The 26,493-nt window shown below is 48.2% G+C and overlaps 1 protein-coding gene across 16 annotated transcripts in view; it reads left to right on the forward strand.

Moving 5' to 3' along the window:
• GRAMD1B (GRAM domain containing 1B) overlaps positions 1–26,052 on the forward strand; it is a 269,620-nt gene extending 243,568 nt beyond the window's left edge. For 12 of the 16 annotated variants that reach the window (XM_074400747.1, XM_074400755.1, XM_074400748.1 and 9 more), the window contains 12 exons: positions 2,144–2,259; positions 4,025–4,181; positions 5,329–5,518; positions 7,354–7,497; positions 8,483–8,601; positions 8,885–9,027; positions 11,251–11,354; positions 11,944–12,147; positions 13,228–13,318; positions 17,240–17,347; positions 17,582–17,771; positions 20,938–26,052. In XM_074400747.1, coding sequence (XP_074256848.1) covers positions 2,144–2,259; positions 4,025–4,181; positions 5,329–5,518; positions 7,354–7,497; positions 8,483–8,601; positions 8,885–9,027; positions 11,251–11,354; positions 11,944–12,147; positions 13,228–13,318; positions 17,240–17,347; positions 17,582–17,771; positions 20,938–21,027 — 1,656 coding nt within the window. In that variant the 3' untranslated portion in view covers positions 21,028–26,052. The remainder of the gene's footprint in view (positions 1–2,143; positions 2,260–4,024; positions 4,182–5,328; positions 5,519–7,353; positions 7,498–8,482; positions 8,602–8,884; positions 9,028–11,250; positions 11,355–11,943; positions 12,148–13,227; positions 13,319–17,239; positions 17,348–17,581; positions 17,772–20,937) is intronic. The other 4 variants (XM_074400753.1, XM_074400762.1, XM_074400754.1 and 1 more) reach the window with 1 other exon arrangement.
• Positions 26,053–26,493: the final 441 nt, after the last annotated feature.

Consider the following 26,493-nt stretch of genomic DNA (forward strand, 5'->3'; position numbering starts at 1 on the left):
ATGTAAGAAAATATATATATATGTATGTATATATATATATACATATATATATATACACACACATACACACATATAATGTTTCTTCCAGGATTAGTTAATTTTATATGTGTGTGTATTATTATTATTATTTTTTGAGATGGAGTCTTGCTCTGCTGCCCTGGCTGGAGTGCAGTGGCATGATCTTGGCTCATTGCAACCTCCGCCTCCTGAGTTCAAGTGATTCTCCTGCCTCAGCCTCTCAAGTAGGTAGAATTACAGGTGCCTGCCACTGCACCCAGCTAGTTTTTGTATTTTTAGTAGAGACAGGATTTCATCATCTTGGCCAGGCTGGTCTCGAACTCCTGACCTCGTGATCCACCCATCCAGCCTCCCAAAGATCTGGGATTACAGGCATGAGCCACGGCGCCTGGCCATGTATGTGTACTTGTGTGTGTTTGTGTGTGTGTGTATGTGTGTGTGTGATTGTCATGTGTGTATTTAAATATATGCATATATTGGCCTTGATTGTAGCCCAAGCAGATGGCTGCATAAGAAACTAAGTGGATTTATTATTTAGAGTTTCTTCTATTCTGAGAGTCTATAGCCCTAGTATCAATCCTGATAACTTATTTGAGCTGTGGTCCTCTGCCTTTTTTCTCCATCAGTAATAGTAAAATGATCAAGTGTTTTAGTCTCCAATGGCAGGTTTGAATTTTCAGTTCACAGCTGTTGTCACTTTTAAATAAGACACGGGGTCATTCGTATGCTTCACAAATGCCCTGACAAATAATTGTAAGAACTGGGGCTGCTGAAGAGGGGGTCTGCTAACTGTGCTTGTCCTGACCATGGTTGGCCAAGCCGAGCCAGGTGGTATTGGTTGGGGAAGGCTGCAGAGAGCAGGTGAAGGGTGAAGCAGGGCAGGATATAGTTTGGCAGAGAAGCAGATGTGTCCCAGGCAGGGTGAATGTGGCACATAAAGGCCAGAGATATGAGGTGGAGGTCCGAGAGAGAAGAAGGAGATACCTCCCTTGGGCACTGTGAGGGCCAGCATAGAGATACTGCCCCGAGTCCCGCTGGCCTAGAGGCAGGGTCCCAATTTTGCATTCCAGCCACGTCTCCTTAGTCAGGAAGCTGGAATCCTAGCTCGACGTACTCTGCCAGCTGCCTGCTTCTTAAACCGCACCTGAAACCATGGGCCTGGGAGCTCTCAAATTCTTTAGGAAGTCTATTGGTGCAAACATTTTTGAAATGGGATTTCTTTTTTAAGATAACTATTGCTTCTGTTTTTCTTCATGCCCTTGCCCTGTTTTCCACACCCTTATCCCTGCCACTTTCTCCCCTTCCTCCAAGTCTGAGACTCATTCATGGTCTCTGCCCCTGATCTTAGCTATTTGACATCGCTTTGCCTCTCCCTGGAGACTCTGAATCCAATGAGAACGAAGTTTTCTTAGGGCAGTGTTTTTTGGGAGGACACCTAGGCACCCAGTGAAATAAGAGAACACTGGAACTAATGCAGAGAACTGCAGGCAAACGTTCCACCTCAGAACAAAGAAGGAAATATTTGGGTAGTCACAAGGTTGGGCGAGATGACCTGTAAGGATCCTAAAACTGTGGGAACGTGAGACTCTCTACCCATAGAAACTGTCCAGCTATGGAATGGGCCATCTTTGAGGTCAAACTTTATTCTTGGAGGTGATCCAGTAGGGTCTGTAAGGCCACAGTTAATACAGGAGGAGATTTCTGTGCAGTGTGGTGGGGTACTGGGTCAGGGGACCGCTGGACATTCATTCAGAGTACTAACGAGAAGCTCTGGGATCGTCGTGACCCCAGAGTTACATGGGTTTATGCTACTTAGTGCTGGACCTTATCCATGAGAGCAAAAGATGAGACAGTTACCATCCTCTGGGGGCCAGTTGGTCACGTTTTACAAACCTCTGTTAAGGCATGGAAAGGCCAGTTCCTGGCCTTGTTAAAGTCCACATTTTTAGGCAGAAGACTGGCATCCTGCAGAGACCCCCAAGGCAGATGGGGGTGGTTGTGTACCTCTTGTTCCAGCTAAGGAGGGAGGAGTTTCTCTTCTTCTCCAGGGGAGCCAGCCCAGCTCACTGCCTCTGTGCAGAGCTGGGGTATCTGAAGGCTCAGTTGTTTCTTTTCTCCCCTGAAGCCTCTGTGTCCCAAGGAGCTCTGGCACTTTGTTCACCAGTGCTATGGGAACGAGTTGGGCCTGACCAGTGATGATGAGGACTACGTGCCCCCTGATGATGACTTCAACACAATGGGGTGAGTGAGGCCTAGGGTGGCTGCCTGGAGGCAGTCAAGCAGGTGCCTGCAGGAAGAACCTCCCAGGCAGAGGGAACAGCACGCATGCCTGTGCAGCCGTGGAATGAACTACCGAATTGAACGAGGGAAAGTGGTCAGAGGTGAGGTCAGGGAGCTCGAGGGGACATAGCCTAAGGGCCTGGCCAACTTTATGGTTGGCTTTTACTGAGAGTGGGATGGGAAAGTTTTGCATCGATAATTGCTAAGGTTTGATTTAACACTTCAGTAGGATCACTCTGGCCTCTGCACTGAAAATACATTGAAAGGGGAACCAGGGCAGAGGCAGGGAGACCCATTAAGAGGCTGTTGAGTAATTTAGATAATTAGATGATGAATGATGGTGGTTTGGAGGAGAAATGGCAATAAGTGTTTAGTTCATGAACAGCTATTGAAGGACATGTTGATGGAACAGAAAGGAACCAAAGGTGACTTTCAGATATTTTTGGTTTTACTGTCTAGAAAGATGGCATTGTTCTAAACAGAGAGGGACAGTACTGTAGCCAGAGCACGTTTCAGGGGGAAGATCAGGAGGGTGGTTTTAGGCAATTGAGATTGAGATGCCTGTTGGCCAAATGGAGATGTCAAGTGGGCATTTCGGTTTGGAGTGTGGAGTTCACAAGGAATCCAGGTCTGGGGCCAGAAATGCAGGAATTACTAGTGGATAGTTATGAGATTTGCTGAAATTTCAAGTAACTGGGTGAACATAAAAAGAAGTTCAAGGACTGCTTGGGAGCACTCAGTGGGGGGAAGAAGGAGCTGAAGAGATCTTGAAAGCAACTGCTGTGAGAGGCAGGAGGGCCCTAGGAACGTTTCGTATCCCGCAGCCAGGGGAAGGAAGCTAAGCAGAAGGGATTGTCACTGTGTCACACACTGTTGATAGGTTAAAGAAGAATGGGAAGATGTGCCAGTTGACCAGCACAAAGCATGCTTGAGGGTGGAAGGGAAGCTGCAGGCTTGGTAGTGGTGCAAGAGGCATACAGGGAAAAAAGCCAGAAAAGCTCATTGAATGTGTATAGCGCTTAGGTCTGGGCTCAGTCCAAATAGTGTCACTTAACTTCTGTGAACACCTATTTGGTTATCTCTAAAATGCACATGATGATTTCCAGAGAGTTATCAAGCATCTGGATTTGTTAAGTACAGGTCAGATGATGATGATGGCGACAGGGTGATGATTGCTCCCTTAGAGGAGACTAGTGGCATTCCTGAAGTATTCCTAGTAGGGCACCCACCTTCATCTCAAGGAATTTTTCTTTTTAGGTGTATATAATGCACGGAAGTTTTCCAGTTATCATCCAGAATTTGAGCAATGCCACTGAAGGAGCGCTTGTGTCCAGAGTCCTGTCTTAGTCACTGTTTGGGAAATGAAATGCATGCTCAGAACCCAGATATTTGATTCAGAGGCTCAAAATGGGATGGACACCCATGGAAAAAATAGCTTAAGACAAATAATACTTCTATTGAAGTAGGGATATATCTAAGGAGGCTGCCTAGAAAAGGTGTGTTTGCAGTCAGAAATTTTACATGGGAGGCAGGGAGGGGAGGGGCAGGATGTGAAGGAGAGAGTGATAGGGTAAGAGGGGGATTTTGGGTTAGAGGAAGATTATATACAAAGCCAAGAAACAGGAAATCCCATAGATTTGGATGGATAGAAAGGTCTGAGAGTCTTAAATAGTCTGCCATCTTGAGCCACTGAGATTAACGTGGACTCACTGGTGTCTCCTCTCAGATACTGTGAAGAGATCCCTGTGGAAGAGAATGAAGTGAATGACAGCTCATCCAAGAGCAGCATAGAGACCAAGCCAGATGCCAGTCCACAGCTGCCCAAGAAATCCATCACCAACAGCACACTGACATCCACAGGGAGCAGTGAGGCCCCTGTCTCGGTATGGGCAGTCAGCCCTTGGCTTCTACCCCCAGTCCTGTGACCAGCCAGCATTTCCTAGCTTAATTCGCTGGGAACCCCACTTGGAGAGCAGATAGAGAGGAGATTGGTTACGCTGCGGTCAGTTTCTTCAAGGAGGCATTCTGGAGCAGATGGGCCATCCGTATTCTAGTGATGTAGCCCAGGTCCAGAGCTGGGGCGAGGTGCCTGGGGTAAAAGACTGGGTTTGACTTCTGAGTGGATGAAAACCATTTCAAGTCCACTGTGTGGGCTTTGCTTTTGCTGGGCTGCTGCTGATCGGCCCCTCTGGTAGAGGACAATTCCAGAACAATTCCAGTGGTCCTTTTTCACTACCTTGATGTGAAGTCAAAGTCATGCATGAGTATAGAACTATAGAAAAATTAATTGTTTATCCACTCAGTTGGTTGATATTTACTGAATATACATGTTGTGTCTTATTTTCCCACTGTGGTAGACTTAGTGGAAGCTGTAAAAATATGTAAGAGAACCTCTGTCCTCTGGGACTCTCTTATAGAGGAGATAGAATCTTGATGAGAAAAGTGTGTCAGGGCGTGTGCTGGCAAATAGAAGAACAGGTGGGGTTCTTCAGGAAAGGACTCCCTCAGAAGGGTACCTTGCATTTCAGTAGCTTTTGGGTCAGACTGCCTGCCCTTAGAATGAAAACATTATTCATTGGATGCCTCGTCTTTACTTTCTGTGTCTGAGGTCATCTTTAAAATAGAAAGAGTTGTATTGATTCTCTTCCAGGGCTAACAAAAGAATAAGTTTAAAAAAAAATGCTTATGAAGCCTTTGGAGCTTCTTAGGATAAACAAGTACTACCTGGAGGCAGGCTGACCTTGTGCAGGCAGGGTGGTTCAGGTGTGGCTCCAGGAAAGGACCTGGCCCTGTGGCGGACCAGCCCTGTGCACGTGGGGAGCTGGTGCTGAGAAGTGCGGCAGTCCTTCTACTCTGTTTGCCCACCCTCTCTGGCAGCTCTGGGGAAGGGCTTTGGAGCCTGACTGGCTTCACTTTCCAGCAACTGAGCAGGGAGTGTGAGAACTGCCAAGGCCAGATCCCTAATCTCCCTTTGGAGAGTATATCCAGACCAGGTTTCCCTGGTGGGTGATTCCTCTGTCTTGGCTCCAGTTTGATGGGCTGCCCCTGGAGGAGGAGGCACTGGAGGGAGACGGGTCCCTGGAGAAGGAGCTTGCCATCGACAACATCATGGGGGAGAAGATTGAAATGATCGCTCCCGTGAACTCGCCTTCGCTGGACTTCAATGACAATGAGGACATCCCCACTGAGCTCAGTGACTCTTCTGACACGCACGATGAAGGTGGGCATTTGAAAACAGGCCTGGAGTGGCCCTTTCTCTATTTTGAAGGCTAAAGGAGATCTCTATGTGGGGACTGGAGTTACTGTCTAGCTTCCTGGTGGAAAGATGGGAGCAGAGCTTCCACAACAAAAGGTACCTGTTATTAGTATACATCCCTGTTTTCAGTTATTTACTGTAGGAGCCTCTCATAGATAGTGCTTTGTTCTATCATTTAGTCTTGTCACTGAATGTACCCCCTGTTGACACTGGCTTGCCTTGCGGCCCCGACCCTCACAATCATGCAAGGCTAGGCAAGGTTTATAAGCCACAAGGAAGGCACCAGTCAGCTGCTCCCTGGAAATAATTGGATTTTAACAGAAATGTCCTCAAGATAGCTACAAAACTTGTTAATACCTCCACCATGGGGTGTTTAGGCCCAGCTAGAAGAAAAGGTGTTGCTAAGTCAAACAGGGTTTGGAGACTCCCTTGTTCCTCTAATTTTTGTAAGCAGGTAGTTTCTAACTTCATGCCTGCATAGGATGAGCTTCTAGGATCTCACTTGGGAACATGATGCTTCTTATCTTCCATGGAGAGATGCCAAATTCTCAGCATTCATGAAATTGGTGGATTTTCTCCATTGAATAAGTGGTCTGTTATGACTAGTGAGCATATGAACACAGTGTTCACTTGTGGATCTGTGGACACCTCTCCTAGGGGCCACCCGCAGTGGTTTTCTAACCTTTGGTTGGTTTACCCACCCCCTTGTAGAGTCCAGGGCCAGCACAAATGACTGCATGGGTTGGGTACTGTCTAATTGCAGGGTGCCATTCACATAAACTAAGGTGAATCTTCCCAGCGCTGCACTCATACAGTACCCATCTGTGCAGTCATAGGACTTGACCCTACAGGGTACTTCCGAGTTCTCTGGTTTCCTCAGGGTCTTGGGGGTGCCAGAAATGTCAGCCTCGTCCTGAGATCACATACTCACCCATGCAGGTGCAATAATTGGGGACTGAGGGGTGCCAAGGGCTTAGGGGGAGCACTGAGGCCTTAGCAACTCACCTGTATCCTCAGGTGCATTCTCCTACAGCAGCTGGAAAATTCAGATTGCAGGTGAAATTCTCTGGCTGGCAATATTCTGTAACTGGATGCATTGATGTTCCGGGGCGGTGGGAGGGGCTGCATCCCTGAGACTAAAGTAAGCTCCACTTCTGGAGTTCTCCCACACCTTGCTCTGTGTGCCGCTCATTCTGGTTTTAACCTATTTTGCAATATGATGAAGCTGTGATCCTAAGTTTAAAATGGGGAGTAGATGTGGGCATCATGGTAGAAACAGGCTGCCTTACGGGAGTGCAGTTAGGGATCACAGTGTGTTGGGCCAGCCACAGCCTTAGGAGCAGTTCTGTACACTGAGTCTTCCAAATTAATCTATGTCCCCTCAAACACACCTATGCCGTGGGTTACAACTACAATTTGTTGTCAGAGGACACTCTCAAAACTCCATCCTTTGGTTTTAGGCAACTTTGGGAAGTAGTCATTTATTTGAATTTTAGTCTGAGATCAACGGACTTAGGGAGGTTTGAAAGTGTAAAAGCAAATCCTACATTCCCACACAAAGAATGAATGGACAGAGTGTCAGCTAAAGGAAATGGTGCACATCCCAGCAAATGAAAGAGACCGAAAGCAAAGTCGTAAACTATGAAGCCCGTGAGCTCAGCTGTCCTGCTCCATGGCCTCTCCATAGCCTTGGTGGCTGTGCCCATGTTAGCCGGAGACATAAGTGCTCTTGGAGGATGTCCCTGGGGCCCCCTGCCCCTCTGTGGTCACCGTCTACTTCCTGGTCTTCTATTGTGCAGGGGAGGTCCAGGCCTTCTATGAGGACCTGAGTGGCCGGCAGTACGTGAATGAAGTCTTCAACTTCAGCGTGGACAAGCTCTACGACCTCCTCTTCACCAACTCACCCTTCCAGCGGGACTTCATGGAGCAGCGGCGCTTCTCTGGTCTGTTTTGCTGGGGCTGAACCCCTCAACCCTCCCACTCTGTCCTCGCTTCTTCCCTCTCTACATCTGCTTCCTTCCCTTCCTTATTCCTCTCCCCACACACCCTCCTTCCCTTGGTCACCTGATGGCCCAGACACCCTCTCTCCAGCCTTCTGCAGTGCTGGAGCTCCCTCAGGCCCTGTTGCCCTCTCTCTTCACCAGCACTGTAGCTTCACCTTTGCCCACTGCACACTAGGCACTTGATGCTGGCCCCTAAGGCCTGCCCTGTCACTGCCCTCACAGGGCTCACTGTCTAGTAAATCACAGCAACTCTCACTCACTGGCGGCACCCACTCTGTGCCACTCACATGATGTTATCTCATTCAGACCTCACAGCTACCCTGTGTGTAGGCATCGATGAGGCTGCTGGAACTCACCTGTTAGTGCTTGCCTCACCTCATGCAGCTAAGGAAGAGCTAGGCCGGGCCTTACCTCTAGGATCTGGGGGTTCAGGCTCTGACCCTCTGTGCTTCTGCCTCCTCCCCTTCCTCCAAACTCCTTCCACAGCAGGGAGCACTAAGCATCCAGCTGTGACAAAGCATTTGGCCATCAGCCATCCTGTGTGCCAAGAGGAGAGGGCATGCTCAGGGCACGGGGAGGTCATGGCTTAGAGGAGAGGACTTGTTCCCAAGGGACCCTCGCCACAGTAACACCAGTGTTGCCAGCACCTCGTAGGTGGCCCCAAGACCTCCTGTCCCAGCCCAAGGAACAATCAGCATTCTGGAGCCTTGTGTAGAATTTTGACAATGCTACAATGAGCCTCTTTCTGCTTCAGCTACTCCTCCTCTTCCCAGCCTCCCCACAGGCCCTCAGGCTCCCACTGGCTTCCTTTTGGGGGCCAGGCAGTAGTAAGCACAGTCAAGAAGGTCACTTGGAGGGGAAACTTGGATTGGGGAGGGGGCTCTGCCTTCCCCTCCCTCATTCTAGGGCTGTCCTCTACCCTTAGATATCATCTTCCATCCATGGAAAAAGGAGGAGAACGGAAACCAGAGCCGAGTGATTCTTTACACCATCACCCTTACCAACCCTCTGGCTCCCAAAACTGCCACTGTGAGGGAGACACAGGTGAGCAGAGCGGGCGGATGCACAGAAGAGCGGTCTGGAAAAATCCGTGTTCTGTCTTGAAGGATTAAGGGCAAATGTCAGGAAGAAGTTTCAGGGCACAAGTGTCATTTTGCCCCAAAGTGATGGTGGCATCTTGCTCATTTAGATGCCGCTGATTCCAGTGATTCTGTTTCTTCTGTTCCGAAGTCGCGGGGTGGGATGGGCTTGGGGAGGCTGGAGAAGGTGCTTTTCCAAGTATCTTGCTCTTCCTCACTTTTGTCCAATGGACCTTTCCTGCCCGCAGACCATGTACAAGGCGAGCCAGGAGAGTGAATGTTACGTGATAGACGCCGAAGTCCTCACCCACGACGTGCCCTACCACGACTACTTCTACACAATCAATCGCTACACCCTCACCCGCGTGGCTCGGAACAAGAGCCGACTCAGGTGTGGTGTGTAGAGGGCCTGGTGTGGTCAGATGGGGGTCCCTACCTTAGAGAACGTTCATGTGCTCTTGGCGGGGAAGGAGGAGGCGGGGTGTGCTTGGCGGCTCACTCTCTTTATTCTATCTTCTCTCTGAAGCCTTCTGAGGCTCACCCACCACCCTCTTTTGAAAGAATTAATTAATCATTCTTCCACTCTGTGCATCTTATTAGTAAAACTCATATAGCTACTGCTGTTTATTGGTTGTCTGTGGCTTATACAGTGTAGTGTTGGTGCTTTATGGCTTATGTAATATAGTATAGGCTATCTACATTCACCAAAGTCTTTAGAACAACTCAAGGAGGTGAATTTATCTTCATTTTTTTAGATAAAACTGAGTTTCCTATAAGTTAAGCAACTTTGCCAAGAGTCGTGTCTCTAGTAGGCACTGAAGCCCAGAGCTTGGTGTCAGAAACCTGTGCCCCGTCCACCATGCTGCATGCATTGTCATTAGACAGTGAGCTTCACAAGGGCAGGAATTCTATTCCACTCACACTTTATTCCCAGCACCCAACTGGGGCTGCACATATCAGAGTCCAGAGAACAGCGATGGACTGAATAATTAGTTCTCGGCATTGTGGTGTGCTTCCAAAGGAAGGAAGAAATTTAGACCCTGACATTTTAAGAAACTTGTAGTCTAATTGAAAAGGCAAGACAAACACCCATTTGAAAATCATCAGACTGTTGACCTGATTTCTGTTGGTTGCAAGGAGTCAAAAATTCACTGATGTTGTTCAAATAAAAGTTTGGTAAAAGGTTGCACAGAGATCTGTTGGGCATCAACATGTGCACATCAAGAAGGATCTTTGTGCTTCATGCCTGTATTCCCACACTTTGGGAGGCTTAGGCAGGAGGATTGCTTGAGCCCAGGAGTTCAAGACCAGCCTGGGCAATGTAGCGAGACCCTGTGTCTGCAAAAAATAGAAGTTAGCCAGGAGTAGTGGCATGTACTGTAGTCCAGCTACTCGGGAGTCTGTGGTGGGAGGATCTCTTAAGCCCAGGAGTTTGAGGCTGCAATGAGCCATGATTGCACAACTGTACTTTAGCCTGGGAGACTGAGTAAGACCCTGTCTGTTAAAAAAGAGATTTTAAAAAGGAGATCTTGAAAAATGCATCTTTTTCATTCTCTTGGTAATTTCTTTTGGGGGGTAGGTGTTCTGCGCTTCCTCCTGAACATGCACTCCTCTTTCAGGCTTCCTTCTCTTCCTCCTTCATCTTCCTTCTCTTCCTCCTTCTTTTATTTCCCTTTCTTCTCTCTCCCTCTTGTTCTTATCCTTTCCTCCACAGTGCCTAGGTTTCTTAATTCTAGGTTCCTCAGATCTTCCAATCACATCTTTTCTCTGCAGCCATGCAGAGGTGGCTGGTTGACCTTGAACGGACCAGTACAGAAAGGTGCCCATCCACAGTCTAGTCAGCGGTTGTTGAGCTGAGGAGTGAGGTGTCTCCAAGTACAGGCTTTCTCTCATTGGGACGTGGCTGGAGGTGGCATCCCTGAGGAGGGGGATGAGGCTGGGCTGGCAGCCTTAGTCACAGGTGGGATAGATTACCTGGTAGAATCTATTGACAGATGCAGATGAACCTAAGGGGGAGGCAAAGAGCAGAGCTATTGCATAGGAGAGGAAAGAGCTGATATTGCGGGAGGTATGGGCAGAAGTTCGACCAGTGACTGGGACAGAGAATGCTTGGAAAAGAGCAAGAGCCGGTGAGGTCTGGGGTGCAGTGGAGAGGCAGGAGCCAGGGCCGGCAGCAGATGATACTCCTTTTTTTTTTTTTTTCCCTGAGACAGGCTCTCATTCTCTTGCCTAGGCTGGAGTGCAGTGGTGCAGTCATGGCTCACTGCATCTTCAACTTTAACCTTGCATTACCTGGGACTACAGGCATGCCCCTGGCTAATTTTTTTTTTTAAGAGATGGGGGTCTCACTATGTTGCCCTAGGTGACTGATACTTTTAAATAACCTACACCCCAGTTTTCTCATCTGTGAAATGGTGGTAGATCCACCAGTTCCACTGACCTCAGAGGGTGGTCATGGAGATCAGAAAATACGATGGATGTGGAAGGACCTTTTAACTTGTAAAATTGAGTACAAATGTGAAGCAACTTTGGCCTTAACCCTGAATTTCCTTTTCCCCAACAGAGGCAGGTCCACCCAGGAGATGACTGATCTTGTTTCTGGCTTGCTCCTCAGGGTCTCCACAGAGCTGCGCTATCGAAAACAGCCCTGGGGGTTAGTGAAAACCTTCATCGAGAAGAACTTCTGGAGTGGGCTGGAGGACTACTTCCGCCATTTAGGTGAGTGCGACAATCCTTGCTGCTAGCTGGGCTGCAGAGACGGCGAGCTGCACAGTGGCTGCCCACCATTCCGGAGAATGCTATTGAGAATAGGGCAGATGCTGAAAAGGGAAGTAGTTTCATGAGATTCCAACGCCTGCTCCAGGAGTAGACACCAAATTTTGCATGTATGTGGACATGTGCATTTTTAAAGACTGTGTCTAGGATGTTTAGGAGATCATTTAGGGATCTGTAACACCCCTCATGCCAAAAGGAACCACAGATCTGGTGATACAGGTGGTTCTGTGATGAGAAGGATCTGTAAAATGCCTGCGAATGCATCTATTTAAGAAGTGTATGCCCCAAATTGTATACATGGGGGTGTAGCTATGGGGAACATATGGTTCCTTGCAACATTGAATAACCCCAAAGGAGGGGTTTGACTGGATCTGGGTGCCAGAAGAACGTCCTGAGGCTTGTGGGCATCCCTGAGGGTCATCAGCCTGCCCAACCAACTTCCCAGAATACAGAATAGAAAAATGGTTCCTGCAGAGAGTCGCATCTGGAGGGCTGAAGGTGGCTTCTCCTGTGGCCTTTTTGTCTCTGATAGAGAGTGAGCTGGCCAAAACGGAGAGCACTTATTTGGCTGAGATGCACAGACAATCTCCCAAAGAGAAGGCCAGCAAGACGACCACGGTGCGGAGGAGGAAGCGTCCCCACGCCCACCTGCGAGTCCCTCACCTAGAAGAGGTGATGAGCCCGGTCACCACGCCCACAGATGAGGATGTGGGCCACAGGATCAAACATGTGGCAGGTGTGTGCCAGGTGGGGCCAGGTGGGGCCAGGTGGGGTGGGTGGGCTTTGGGTTGGAGCTGCATACCCATGCCAAGGCACGCACACACACACTCATTTTGCACGCTGGGTGTAATTTGTATATAATTTGACTGTAAGTCACTATAGCTGTGGCTCCCAATGCTCTGTTTCTCTTTGCTCTTTAAGTTCCTCAGCCCCAGCTGAACCCATATGTTTCGTCTAATTAACAAAAGCTGCCTTTGTGTTTATGCCTTTGTGTTGCCCTAGTTTCATGGCTTACCTGCATAGTATGAAGCTTCCAAGTTCTTGGGAAATACACTGAGGAGATGCCAGAGCTCAGACCACAGAGATTACCTCATTACACAAAGATCAGGGAGTCCAAGGCAGCCCCCCTTCAACTTCACCCCCATGGGCCAATCCAGGCTTGCCTCTCAGGCCATGGACTCTCTTAATATTTCTTCCTCTTCCCACCCCGCCGTTCACATCCTTGTCTTTGCTGAATCATGGAAACCTGAGGCTCAAAGGTGCCTTAGAGACTGACTAACTGAGCTGGGTAGGGACAGGGGAGGCAGAGGAAGAGGGGGAGAATGGGGGCAGAGTGCCAGCCTTCTGCATCCCCCCTAGCTTCACCTCTAGCACTTCCGAGTTATATGTTTTGCATTTAAGATTTCTGACTGACATTGCATTTCAGTAAACCGACTCTCAGAGAGCTTACTTGACTTGTCCACTGTCATGTAGCTTACTAGGAACAGAGCCAGAGCCAGAAGCCAGCTGTCTTTAGTCCTGCCCCAGTGCTACATCCCCTCCCATAGCTGAAGATCACTTTGTCTTGGGAATGTATATCCTAGTTACATGGGCCTGTTGATTCTCTCATTCGTTCAGTGATCACCTGACCCAGCCCATGACCTTGTCCTTGAGGATTTTACCTTCTCCTCTTGGAGAGTTGGCAGCATTTATGCTGTCACAGTGTCCTGGACATTTTCCCATCAATCTCTGAAGTTTGCTGTTTGACCAGTGTCCCACCAGCAGTTGCTGGACTTGCGGGTCACCATAGTGACGGTCTCTTTAATTCTCTCCGCAGGTTCCACGCAGACGCGGCATATCCCTGAGGACACTCCCAACGGTTTCCACCTGCAGAGCGTGTCCAAGCTGCTGCTGGTTATCAGCTGTGTGTAAGGGACTCTAGGTTCTCCTACCCTGCCCTTACCTCCTTCCCTTTCTAGCCTGGTACCTTAGCCCTTGTCTCTTGAAGGATCTGAGCACGCTTACTGTTTTCCCTGTTTTCTTCTTTGTCCTCTAGTCTTCTCTGTCTGGACTGGTTGCTCTGCTTGTTGCTTATCTCTTTGCTACTTTTTCTCTGCTTTATTCAGCATTTACTGTATGCTAGGCTTTCAGAAGGAAATGCCTCATGCAGCATCCATACCCTTCAGGGATTTAGTTTCAAGTGGGCGAGAGAGATAGAATGTTCCAAATTCCTGCACAGATGGTTAAATGCTAACAGAGAGATGCTGCAGGGCATTTTAGGAGTCCATTCGTTCATTAGATGTTCTGGGCATCTGCTCTGTGCCAGGCACTAGAACTGTGCACTCCCGGAGCCCACACATTGGCAGGGTAGCCAGACAAATCAATGCCTACAATACATTAAAAGTGGGTGCTTATTTTAATGTAGACTATTTATAATAATTGCTATGACATGATAAAACAGCAGGCTCAGTAACTTGCATAGAAAGATGCTGTCCCAGGGAAAAATAAAGACAAAAGAAATGAAGACGTAAGATGGAAGAACACAGTGAGCTATCTGAGGAACGGGGCCACGCCATCGCCTGCCCAGGACTTTATCCATTTTGAGCAGCTAGGACATCTAAGAACAGCTCTTCCACTTGGCTCAGCCCACAGCATGGTCCCATACCTTCCTTGGATGGGTGTGTGCTTTCAGAGTGTGGGGCATGGGTGGGTGGGAGCACTGCAGCTGGCCAGACGCGGGCACAGTGCACACTGCTGTTCACTGTGCACCAGCTTGCCTCCAGTTCAGTCTTGCTTCTGTGACCCCGGCCTCACTGAAGCATTCTCAGAGAGGCAGAGGCAGAGCACAGCCTCACCCTCAGGAAACTCTGAAGGAAGCCCAGTAGTGACATGGTCAGATTTGTACTAAAGAGAAAAGTCACTCTGACAACAAAATGTCAGATGGATTCGAGAAGCAAAGACTGGAGGCAGGGAGGTCAGTCAGGGTGAGCTGTGAGATCTAGGTGAGAGCAGCTGTCAGGCTGAAGGCTTGGAGCTGGGAGATCCTGGAAGGCAAAGACTCATCACCTATCTGGTTATGTAGGGAAGGAAGATGAACTACTGATTCAAGGTACCGCAAATGGTCATGTCATTACAGAAATCTGGAATTGAGCAAAGCATTTCCAGAGAAGACATTAACAGTTCCAGGTATGGCTGAGGTGCCATAGGTTATCCAGGAAGAGGTGACAGATATGTGCCGATATGGTTCTGGAGCTCAGGTGACAAGTGTAGGTTATAGTCACTGCTTAATTATAGCACTGAAGCTATGGTGTGAATGAAACCATCCGTAGAGAGTATAGAGTGTGACAAAGAAAACAAGGTCCAGGATGACCCTGGGGACCACTTAAAGGACGGGAAGTCATGAGGAACATAAAGTGGACTCTCTCACCAACTTTAAAATGTCACATAAAAGTGGATGCAAAATTCTTCTTATGACAGCATAAGAAATGAAGACATTATTACAAAATTAAAAACAAAAGCAACTCTAAAACTGGTAAAAGTCACACTTTGCAAAGTCGATCTAATGTGATTCATGCCATTGTTCTGTTAAGTTAAATCTCTTTCTTGTATTGGATTTTGGTTGCTAGACCACTGTAACCTCAGGTTAGTTCTGTGTTTAAAGCTCTTTCTGCATTTTGACTTTAAGTAGAGAAGGTCTGCACCCCCAAGCAAATTGTATAGCATGTTTAACTTTTGGGTTTTGTTGTTTAGAATGATCAGACTTTCTAATTCAATGCGACAGGATCCAGGCCAGGTGTCTGCCAACAGCCTGCACATGGGACGGGCTGACACAGCACAGCTTGCCCTGTTTGGCAGGCTCCTGTCCCCACAGGCCTGCTCCAGTGTGACTCAGCCACCTCCTTTCTCTGTTTAGACAACCGTGCAGCCTTCACTCAGCCAGCACACAGGGGTATTACCCCGACCTTCACTTAGCACAGACAGGATAACAAACATAAACCCAAATACATGCACCAAGATCATGAGCAGGATGTGCTGAAGAGGTGGGTGTTCAGATGACCCCGTGTGTGCTGATAAAAGTAAAGGCCGTGTCATTGAAATTCAACAGAAAAGTTTTTAAAGGCCTTGCAGACAACTCAGAGAGGGCTGAGAACACAGCTGAGTAGCCCCACAAATTTGTGCTGTCAGTTTAAGGAAGACTACCTTCCACAGTACCAGAAGCACAGATGAGAAACACAGCACCACTTGTAAAGGCACACACTTTGAAAAGCCTAAGGCTTTATTAAGCTACTCTTTCTTTGCTGGTCTTTTATCCATCTCTGTTTATCTCTCTCTCTCTCTTTTTTTTTTTTTTTTTTTTTTGAGACAGGGTCTCACTCTGTGGCCCAGGCTGGAATGCAGTAGCACGATCTCAGCTCACTCTAACCTCCACCTCTCAGGCTCAAGCAAGCCTCCTGCCTCAGTTTCCCTAGTAGCTGGGACCACAAGTGCATGTCACCATACCCGACTAATTTTTAAAAACTTTTTTTTGTAGAGATGGGGTTTTGCTATGTTGCCCAAGCTGGTTTTGAACTCCCTAGCTTAAGTGATCCACCCACCTCAGTCCCCCAAAGTGCTGGGATTACAGGCGTGAGCCACTGTGCCCAGCCTATCTTCTCATTTTTTTGGTCATCTTCTCTCTTCTTATGTGTGTCTACACCTTCTTTGTTAATGATAGGAACTACCCTTTGTGTAGGGCCTACAGTGTGCCTGGATATGTTACAATATATGCCCTTTCATCTACAGAACAGCCCCAGTAGGGTAGGTATTATTGTCCCTCGGTTGGAGAAGCTAGGAAACTTAATCAAAAGTTAAGAGGTTTTTAAGTGATGAGCCAGGGTTTGCATCCAGTTCTGTGTGTCTCTGGATCCTCTCTACCCACGATGATGTCCTCATCTCTCCATCCCATGAGCTTGTTATACAGTGATGGTTAGGCAGCCAGTGTGGCTGAGAGGAGAGAATTTCTGCAGTGTTCTCATTCCTCACAGACCCTCCAGCCCCTGGATGATCCTTGCCTTCCCAGTCTCTCACCAATTCTGACCCAGACTCTGGGAAACCTCAGCGTGTCTCCACGACCCCTGCCAGGTGGTATGAGGTTGAGGCAGGGAACTTTGCAGCTTGCGGGAAGTTCTGCTAACATCTGTAAGCGGCATCATGGGCAGAGATAGGGACCCACTGGAATTCCTCCTTCAGTCTCACCCTTCAGTTACGTCCTGAGGTTGGGTTGGTGGGGGGAGTCTTTTCTCAGTATAGCAACCATGAAATACTAAGAGTCTGTCCCTTGTTGCTTTCTCGTGCCCTGTCCTTGCTGGGTCTCCTCGTCCACTGTGTCTTTGCTTCTAGTATTTTTTCCTCATATACTCTCACTCACTCCCGGCTTGATTTTCAGTGCAATTTTCCCCTTCCCCACACTCGCCTTTTCTAACCTCTGCCTCCTCCCCATTTTTCTTCCTTGCTCCCATTAGGATCTGTTTCAGGTACTGGCTCTATGATTACTGTTTTACCCCCTCATCTCTTTTCCTTTCCACCTTACCTCTCTTCCCCCAGGTGCCCAGGCTCTGGGTGCCTGTGCATCTCTCCTTTCTAGTGCCTTCATCCCACGCCCCTCTCCATGGCCCTCCCGCTGTATCCTGGCCCTTCCAGATTAGGCTGCTCCTCTCTCTCCCCCTTGCCGCGTGCCTCTGGCTCACTCACTCACTGCAATGCTTTGGATGGCCCACCGGTCAGGGACAGCAGCCTCTGGGATGGGGGATGTTCCGTTTCTTCACAACATCTCACTGCTGTTGCTTTTTTTGCCCATGTCTCCTTCCTAGTCTGGTGCTGCTGGTCATCCTTAACATGATGCTCTTCTACAAACTCTGGATGTTGGAATACACCACACAGACCCTCACTGCCTGGCAGGGTCTAAGGCTCCAAGAAAGGTAATCCTGGCCTGGTCCCCTCACCTCCACCTCCATCCCACCCAGTGCCATGACACCTGTCTCCCAGTCTCCTTGGGACTGCCTCACTGCCCTTGTCCAAGGGATAGCCCTCTGGGAAGAGCCCACGGGGAAACTCAGAATCTGTCCCTATAGCTTCTTCTGATCTGGGGCACAGGGGAACCAGGGCCAGTGAGCAGAGGACAAAGCACTCTGATGTGACTCTCTGTCCTTTAGGGGTCTGGGAGCACAGGACAATTCGCTGAGCATAACTCCAGCTGCTGGGGTACCCCTTCTTCTACCCCACAGGTTACCCCAGTCTCAGACAGAATGGGCCCAGCTCTTAGAGTCCCAACAAAAGTACCACGATACTGAGCTCCAAAAATGGAGGGAGATCATCAAATCCTCAGTGATGCTCCTTGACCAGGTGAGATGCCCCACCTTCTCTGTTTGCCTTGGACTTTGGGAGAGGGTTCTCCTTCCCTTAAGCTCTGAGAAAGATCCTTGACTCTATCACCACCCTCCAGACTTCTCCCTCCAATTCATTCTTCTTCCAGGCCATGCATTGTTGTAAAAGGGAAACCATCCTTGAAGGGGCTGCTAGAAATGCAGGTGTATTCTAAAAAAATAATAACAGTAAAGACCCATTGAATTTGCAACAGGAAAGCTGTGGGTTAGATGGAAGGAGAACTAATTTTATTTCTTTGGTAACACAGAACCATCTGACAGGCATTTAAACAGAGAACCACCGCCCCGCGCCACAACAATCCTTTTACAGAGATTTGTCTTCCCAGAGGACATGTCTTTGAGTTTTTCAAGTGTATACCGCCCCCTCCTCTGACAGTCAGTGGCACTGCACTGATCGTCTGGGAAGATGGCTGCACTCTGCCTTCTTTCCATAGCATCATCTTTGTCGTACAGTTTGCCTGTATTCCCCCCCAAAGCTAGATCCAACTATTTAGGGAAGTCATCCTGAGGCAAAATCAATAATTAGCCTAGTTTCCTTGGGGGAGGGAGCTTCCTACTTCCCCAGAGTATTTTAGTATCTTATAAAACGTACCTTCACGCAGTTTCCTAGAGAGCAGGAACTTGCCTTTGCTGTGCAAGAGAATTATCAGGAAAATATTAGACTCAGGATTTACTCTGCTATGCAACAACTTCTCTCCCTGAAGAGTTGTCTTTCTGACATTTTGTGACCAGCCAGAGCTGAGATAGCATCCCAGCCTTGCCATTAACTCATTTTGTGACCCTGAGCAAGGGACATTGAGCTTCCGTTTCTTCATTCATAAAATAAGAATTGTAGATGTAGCTTCATGGAACTGTCATCAGGATTTGATGGCATGTGAGCAGTGCTCATTAATATTAAACTTTATTTCATTGTATTGTTTGATTTTAGCTCTAAGGAAAAAAAAAAGGAGGCTTGGCGTGGTGGCTCACCCCTGTAATTCCAACACTTTGGGAGGCTGAGGAGGGAGGATCATTTGAGGTCAGGAGTTTGAGACCAGCCTGGCCAACATGGAGAAACCCTGTCTCTACTCAAAATACAAAAATTAGCCGGGCATGGTGGTGCACGGCTATAATCCCAGCTGCTTGAGCGGCTGAGGCAGGAGAATCGCTTGAACCAAGTTGAGATCGCGCCACTGCCCTCCAGCCTGGACAACAGAGTGAGACTTAGTCTCAAAAAAAAAAAAAAAAAAAAAAGTAAGGGAAAAGAATCTTAATGTAGCTATCAAGACCCAGTTGAATGTGTTTAGCTTTGTTGCCACACTTAAGGAGGGCATATTATTTTTAACCAAAAGAGGACAAAAAGCTTAGTGAGGAGTTTGGAAATCTTGTCATTTCAAGAAGGGTTGGTGGAATTGAAGGCAAACCCAGGAGAAGGAAATGTCGAGGTGAGGAGAACAGGATGGTCTTCAGACAACCAGGCCAAGAAGTGTCGAGTTTACTGGAAAAGTTCAGAGCACTGAACTGGGGCTAGAAGTTTAAGAAAGTAATTTTTTTTTTTAAGTCATCAAATGCAAACCACTTGCGGTTAATGCTGTCCAGCAGTGGAACAGGCTACTGTAGAGAGCTGAGATTCCAGCACTGGAAGTGCTCAAGGGGTGACCAGAAGATGATAGATAAAGAACTTGTAAATTAAGTTGGGGCAGTTGGACTGGATGACCCAGGGATCTCTTCCAGCTCTAGAACCGTCTTTCAGAATGGGCCCCCTTAACTTGAGGGCTTGGGGCTGTCAGATTTATAGCCTAGTGGACGCTCTAAGTATTAAGAAAGTTGTTTGGTTTCAAACCCTTAAAAAGTAACTTGTAAAAGAACAGAATGAGCCCCTCCTCTGTCTTGAGCAGAAGATATAAAAGAAGCAGAGAGAAGAAAGTGGTAGATTAAGCAGAGAGACCCAAATCCATAACCATTTATCCCAGAAATGTTGTCTTATGTTGTAACAGAGGAGTTTACCCAGAGACAGTATTTAAATATGTGAGTATTTAATTATGTAGTGGTATGATGGGCCATTTTCGAATTCTGCTGGGCTCTATTCTAGTCTTCCATTTAGACTGCAACCTATGACCTAAAAGTGTTAATTTACTGATATGGGCACCAACTAGGAATCTACTTAGTTTTCTGCCTGGTGCCCCTGGGTGTACAAGGGAAAGATTAGACACTGTTCCAGTCCCAGCAAACATGAAACCAAGCAATGAAAGATGACTGCAGTCCAGAGCCCTAGTGTGTGCTGTGTGAGAGACCGTGAAGGAGAGGGATGACTGGGAGCTGGAGAGAGTTTGGATTTGTTCTGAGCCTTAGCAGATGGGTGAGATTGGAATAGGCAAGAGTGCAAGGATTCCCAGGCGGGGTGAACAGTGGGGCTAAATGTACAAAGACAGGCATGTGGTATATTAAGGATCAACAGAGAAACCAGATGAATCAAGTAGATGAAGTCAGTGGCAGCCTGAGAGGCTCTTTGTAGCAGTTGAACGCTTCGAGAGAGTTCTCGATTCAGCACTGAAACGCAGGAAGCTCTACCCAAGGGCTTCCCCATGCTAGATTGTCTGTCTCCTTTCTTTCTTTCTTTTTTCCTCTCGTTTTTTTCTTTTCTTTCTCTCTCCATCTCCCTTTCCCTCTCCTTCTTTTAAGAGGCAAGGTCTTGCTTACTGCCCAGGCTGGAGTGCAGTGGTCCAGTCACAGTTCACTGCAGTCTCAAACTCCCGGGTTCAAGCCATCTTCCCACCGCAGTCTCCCGAGTAGTTAGGACTGCAGGTGCACATCACAAGGCCTGGCTAATTCTTAAATTCTTTATAGAGATGGGTTTCTCTGTGTTGCCCAGGTTGGTCTGAAACTCCTGGCCTCAAGCAGTCCTCCCACTTCTGCCTCCCAAAGTGCTGGGATTACAGGTGCGAGTCACGGCGCCCGGCCTGACTGTCCCCTTTCTGTTTGAAACTGTGCCCTGAGAACCATCCTTGCTTCAGGTGCCTGACTCTTGTCAGCTCCGTGGCATAGTTGGAGGCCTGCCCTAGGCGGGTGTGGGGAGAGGGCTACTAGGTCAAGAATCCCACTGAAAGCACAGACCCAGGCCTGGGGTGGGGTTTTCTGTCTTGCAGATGAAGGACTCACTCATCAACCTTCAGAACGGCATCAGGTCCCGTGACTACACGTCGGAAAGTGAAGAAAAGAGGAATCGCTATCATTGACAAGTCAGGAACAGGGTGACTGCAAGAGGCCTGTGCAATACATGTACATAGACCATATAAATATATATATATAAATATATATATACAGAATATAAATATATATATTATATACAGATTTTAAAAAAGAGATAATGCCTATGTACCAGGGAGAAGGAGCGGGACCTCCCGCCCCCTGTGCTGGCCGGAGCAGCGTTTTCCTTTGGTGGAGCGGCTGAGGAGGGCAGGAACCGCCTCTCAGCACCAACCTCCCCTGATCTCCCTCCTCCCACCCTCTGTTCCCCACCCCTTCCCTTGCTGGCCATTCTTGGCTCTTAGAAAGGAAATGTTGTTGAGCCAAAGTTATGCCCACGAAGACCCTAGGGTCGCAAAAAGAAGTCTCAAGTGGGCATTGCTTAAGGTGCTTCATTCCTTAATCCTCTTTTGATTTGTTTCCAAAATAAAAGAGAATCTTTTCTTCCCTACCCCAGGCTTCCCCAGCCATTCTCTTGGGAACACAGAAGCATCAAGGGAGCCCAATCTAAACTCATAGCGTTGGCCACCCACTTGATCTAGACTGTACTGAGCGTCAGGTGGAGAGGATGCTTGGAAAGCTAGGAAGGCTGCATTGTGGGGTGGCAGGCTCCCGAGACTCGTGTTCTGAAGGATACTCTCCTCCATCACCCCTGCACCTTCCTCCGACCTGTGTAGGGTGTGGACCCACTAAGGGCTGGGAATTTCTTACCCCACTCGCTTTCTCTCTGGTCTTCTCCCAGGCTGGATCTGGGCAAAGTGTCACTTTTTAGTGCCTAAATTCCTATTGTTTCTCTGTGCCCTAAGAGCACATTGTTTATTAGCCAGGGTGGAGCATTTTTGACCTTGTTAAACCTCTTTTAGGGCAAGTCAGGTCTATGGCTCTGTGGCCTTCGCTTGGAGCTGTCAGTGTGATTTCCAGGATGAGTCAGGGTGTGCTGGGCCCTCCAGGATTTGAGAGAGGGAGAGAAAGCCCTCACCTCATCCAGGGTGCAGGGTCTACCCACAGAACACTGTGAGTGGTGAACACCAAGATGGGTAGCCAGCATCATTTGTTCTTGGAACAAACCAGCATTAGCCCATGGAGACAATTGTCTGAGACAGTTTGCATGTGGAAAAAGCATCTAAGCCATTGGAAGGACTTGGCAAAGGTGCATGTGTTTGGCCAGGAAAAGGCCAAGTGAAATCTATGTCCCCAGGGAGCCATTCCAAATCCTAAGTTTCTCAGACTTGGGAATGGGGATTCTGGCAGGGGATGGAGTAGAAATCCTGCTCTGGTCTCTGGCCCCAGAGAGGTGTAAGATCATTAAGGAGTGGAAGACACTAGCTCTAAAGAGTGAGACGTTCAGGGCCTTTTCAGCATTGGCCCAGCAGCACCATGCATTTATCTGAATTCACGGTGCCCTTTGGGCACATTTATCATCACTCATACACTAAATACTATTTCCTCATGTCATGACCGAAAGAGTCCCAGCAGCTCCAGGCAGAGCTTGTGGAGATGCAGGAAACAGTCACAGCCAGTTTGGTGTGCAGAGCCCTTCAGGCTTGCCTGTTCCTCTCCTGGGCTTCTTGATGCAGGTGCAGAAGGAACCCCAGATGTCCTAGGTCAGCAGCCCAGAGGACAAAGGATTTTATCACTCGTTCACCCCCAAAGATAAAGTCCTATTTTTCTCTTAGAATGGCCTTTGACTCCCTGTGGCAATTACAGTTTTTGACTTTTCCATGTGAGAATAAGGCCTTGGTATTTCCCTAAGGGCAGGATCAGAAAACAGGAAGGTCCAAGCCCAGATCATCCTCCAAGGGAGGAGGATGAGGAGGCTCCAGGTCATCAGCTAGAGTAGATATTCCTCCCCCAGAGGAGGAGGTGGGAGGAAATGCAGTTTCATGTAATCCCTGTGAAGAGTGCATATGCCCACCAGCCAATGGGTCCTTGTTCCGTTCTTGTCCAGGACCTTGGGCGAGGGACACTGGAAGGGATCAAGGGTTATGGGCCCTGAGCCAAGGAAGGAGGCATGGTACACATTGCTGGAAGTCTCTCCCTAGGCACAGCCAGAAGCCAAAACTACTCCCAGGAAAATTCTGAATGCAAAAATTGTAAATTTTTGAATTTCTTTCATATGTAATTGTTTACTGAAGATACTTAATTATTAAAGGTGCTGTGGTGGGACCTTCAGGATGACTTAAAAGGGTTCTTTGCTGGGAGTCGAGTGACCGAGCAGACGTGGCCACAGGGAGTTGTTTTGCATCTGCTTTACCTCTCAGGACCATTCTTAGGAGGAGGTGGTGGCAGGGAATGCAGCACTGAGTATGTCAGAAGAACTCTCCTGGTTTTTTAGTGATTCGAACCCAGTAGACAATGTGTGCTTATAGGGAATGTCCTTTAAGAATCATGGATTTCTTGTGGGCTCTCTCAGTTCTAATAATTTTTTGACTATCACACCAGGAGAAAACCAACAACTCTATTTGTTCCCAAACAAAATCTCTTTCCCCTTAGTCAATAACTTGTGAATGAGATGTTAACTCACCCTTGCAGATAAGTGAAACAAATAAATAGCATTGTATTCCTGGCCAGTAGCCTGGCTAGTTGATGTCTGCAAGAGAGCATCAGAATCATTACTTCTTATGTAATTTCTTCTGGCCAGTGCTTTTTTGTTTGTTTTTTGTTTACTGGGGATACACAGGAGTCTTTCTGTAATGATTTAAGCGGTAAAATGTTTGAGAGTTTGCACGCAATTTTAAAGAATTTGCAGTTCTGTACCAGGTGAAGAACAGCTATAGGATGTAAAGTTTCATTACAGCTTACTGTGAAAGAATTGACAAGCCTGGCCATCCGCCTCGCTGGAGACAAGAGGATTACATCTCAGGCCAGCAAGGTCAGCTGCATGAAGCTCTGTATACGAGCACTGCACTGACAGTTGGGAGACCTGGGCCTGGGTTCTGACTCTTCCACTGACGAAGCTCTGTGGCCTTGGGCAAGTCAGTCCCCCTCTTTGAGCTTCAGTATCCTCCTGTCACAGGAAGGAGTTGGGCTAGATCATCTTTAAGGTAGGTTCTAGCTTTGGCATCATCTTGGGGGGTAGGCCAGAGGCTGGGAATGCTGGGTGGACTTTGTCAGTTGCTCTGCCAAAAGGGAACACGCCCAGAGGTTGAAGCTTCCCAGTATTTAGAGGCGTGGTGGGGCAGTGTCTGCGTTAAAGTTTATTCTTTAAGTGGCTAGGAGGGCTGGGGAGGCCCAGTGGTGCAGGGAGAGAGAGAGATCAAGCTTGATGTATTGCTCAGTATTCACCTAGAAGGGTTTCTTCCTTCTTTGGCCTAGTTTGTGAAGGGATCTTCCTTTGGACTTTCTTGGGAGAACATTCTTTCCGACGGAGCCCATCTTCTGTCTCTAGGCTCTGTGAAGCCTTTCATCTATCTATCTTTCATCCTTATTGGTAGAAGAAACAGTGGAGAGAAGCTATTTCTGGTTGTAGCACTTCTCTTTTGTCTAGATGGGGTTTGGATTCAGTATGACGCTTTGGCTGAAACCCTTGGGTTGCCTTAGAGCACTGACACTAAGAACGTGGCATGACGTGGGGAGGACCAAGAGAGCTGGAGAGGAATGCTTTGTGAGAAGTGGATTCTCTCTGTGTCCCTGCCCCCCACCCAAACTTGAACTATACCTATTACAGTTCCAGGATGAGGTCCTGGAGAAAGGACTAGGGGCGGTATCTTTCTGGGTGCTTGTCGTCCCAGAATGGTACTTTCTGTGCCATACCATCCTACTTCTTTAAGCTCTGCAGGGCAGCCAAAGCCAGTCCTTCTCTCCTACTGCCCTCAGGAGAAATAGCAATCTTCTCCCTTCCCCCAGATGGCAGGGCTCTGCTCTCCCTACACCTCATACCCTGCTTGCTTCTCCAGGAGGAATCTCCAGGGACCCGTCCTGACTCTCCCCATCCTCACCACTTGTCTCTAGGCTATGGGACAATCATCCCATTCACTGCTTGACTCCTTGACTTTTATTCCCCCAACCTCCAACATGTTGGCCCCAATCCCCTCCACCTCTGTGTTTTCTTCCAGAAGATGCATTTTGGGTCTGAGAGGAGCATTTTCTTGGAAGGCCATCTTTTAAGGTCCCTGCTCGCTTCCATGGTGCAGAGCAGGGATTTGCACACGGTTTTGAGAGCTCGCTTCCCACCTCTCTGCCCAGCCTTGTTACCTCAATTCTGCTCTGGTCATGGCTGTGAAGGGCCCAGCCAGCTCCCTGTTTTGATGTTCTGTGCGACAGCTCTGGGGTCTTGTGACTTGAGATCCTCAGCAGGCCTCGGGGCCCAGACTGGAGTCTTGGCTGCTGATGAGCAGCACCTTGCCTGCCAAGAGGAGCTGATGCTGGATGATCTCCCCAACTTCTGAAGGCTTAAAGAACATTGTCATTTCTTAGCCCTCCTTGCTTCTCTCAGTACAATAAGACATTGCAGAAGCAAAATGGTGGCCTCTGCTCCAGGCAAGGCAGCTGGCTCTGTCTGGTGCATCGGCCTGGGGCTTGGGTGCCATGTGCCGAGATTGCATAGTCAAAGCAGTCATTTTTGCCAACAATCGCCTGTGGCTCCCCACATTTTCCTCCCCTGCACTCAAGGGCCAGACTACTCTCCGCATGGACCAGACCATCTTCCCAAACCCATGGTGCTTTTCCCTCAACTCAACCTAGACTCCAGGTGGGGAGGGATGGGTCAGAGGCCATAGTGGCCCCTAGATAATCCTGACATGGGGTGGAGTGGGGTGAGGCAGAGGGCGCAGCGCCAGCACCTGCACTGGGCCATATATGGGAAAGAACGCAGGTCGACTGAAGTTGAGTTGTCTGCCCGTGTGTATTTGGATCTATAACTGTACTTTGCCTGGCGCTGTGCGCAAGGTCGGAACACTTACTGCTAGTACCTAGAAATACACAAGGCTGCCCAGCCAAATCTTAATGTAAAGTAGCTAGAGCCATGGAAGTACAGTATGAATTAAAAAGAAAAAGTATTGAACTACAAAAATAAATGGTGTGCGTGTTTATTGCTTGATTTATGAGTGCTCATCACCTGGGATGTTTCTGGTCGACCCAGATAGGCTCACAGCAAGACCTGAGGGCATGTGTGTAGGTATGCTTGCATACACACACACACACACACACACACACACACACAGTTGCACATAGCCATTCACCTTCTCACGGGACACAGGGCTACCTGATCAACTGGAATGGATAAGTTTTAGAGGCAGACCTGAGTCTACCAATTGCGTGACCTTATGCCTCATCTATCACTCCAAGTCTCAGTGTTTCAGAGATAATGCTCTTAAAAAACACATAGTTCTTAGTATGGCAGCTGGTATACTAAAATATACATAAATACATATATATAAATATAAATAGATTTTTATATATATGTATATATATATTTGAGACGGTCTCACTGTCACCCAGGCTTCAGCCTTGATCTC

The sequence above is a fragment of the Saimiri boliviensis genome, chromosome 6, assembly GCF_048565385.1.
Source record: "Saimiri boliviensis isolate mSaiBol1 chromosome 6, mSaiBol1.pri, whole genome shotgun sequence".
Lineage (NCBI taxonomy): Eukaryota > Metazoa > Chordata > Mammalia > Primates > Cebidae > Saimiri > Saimiri boliviensis.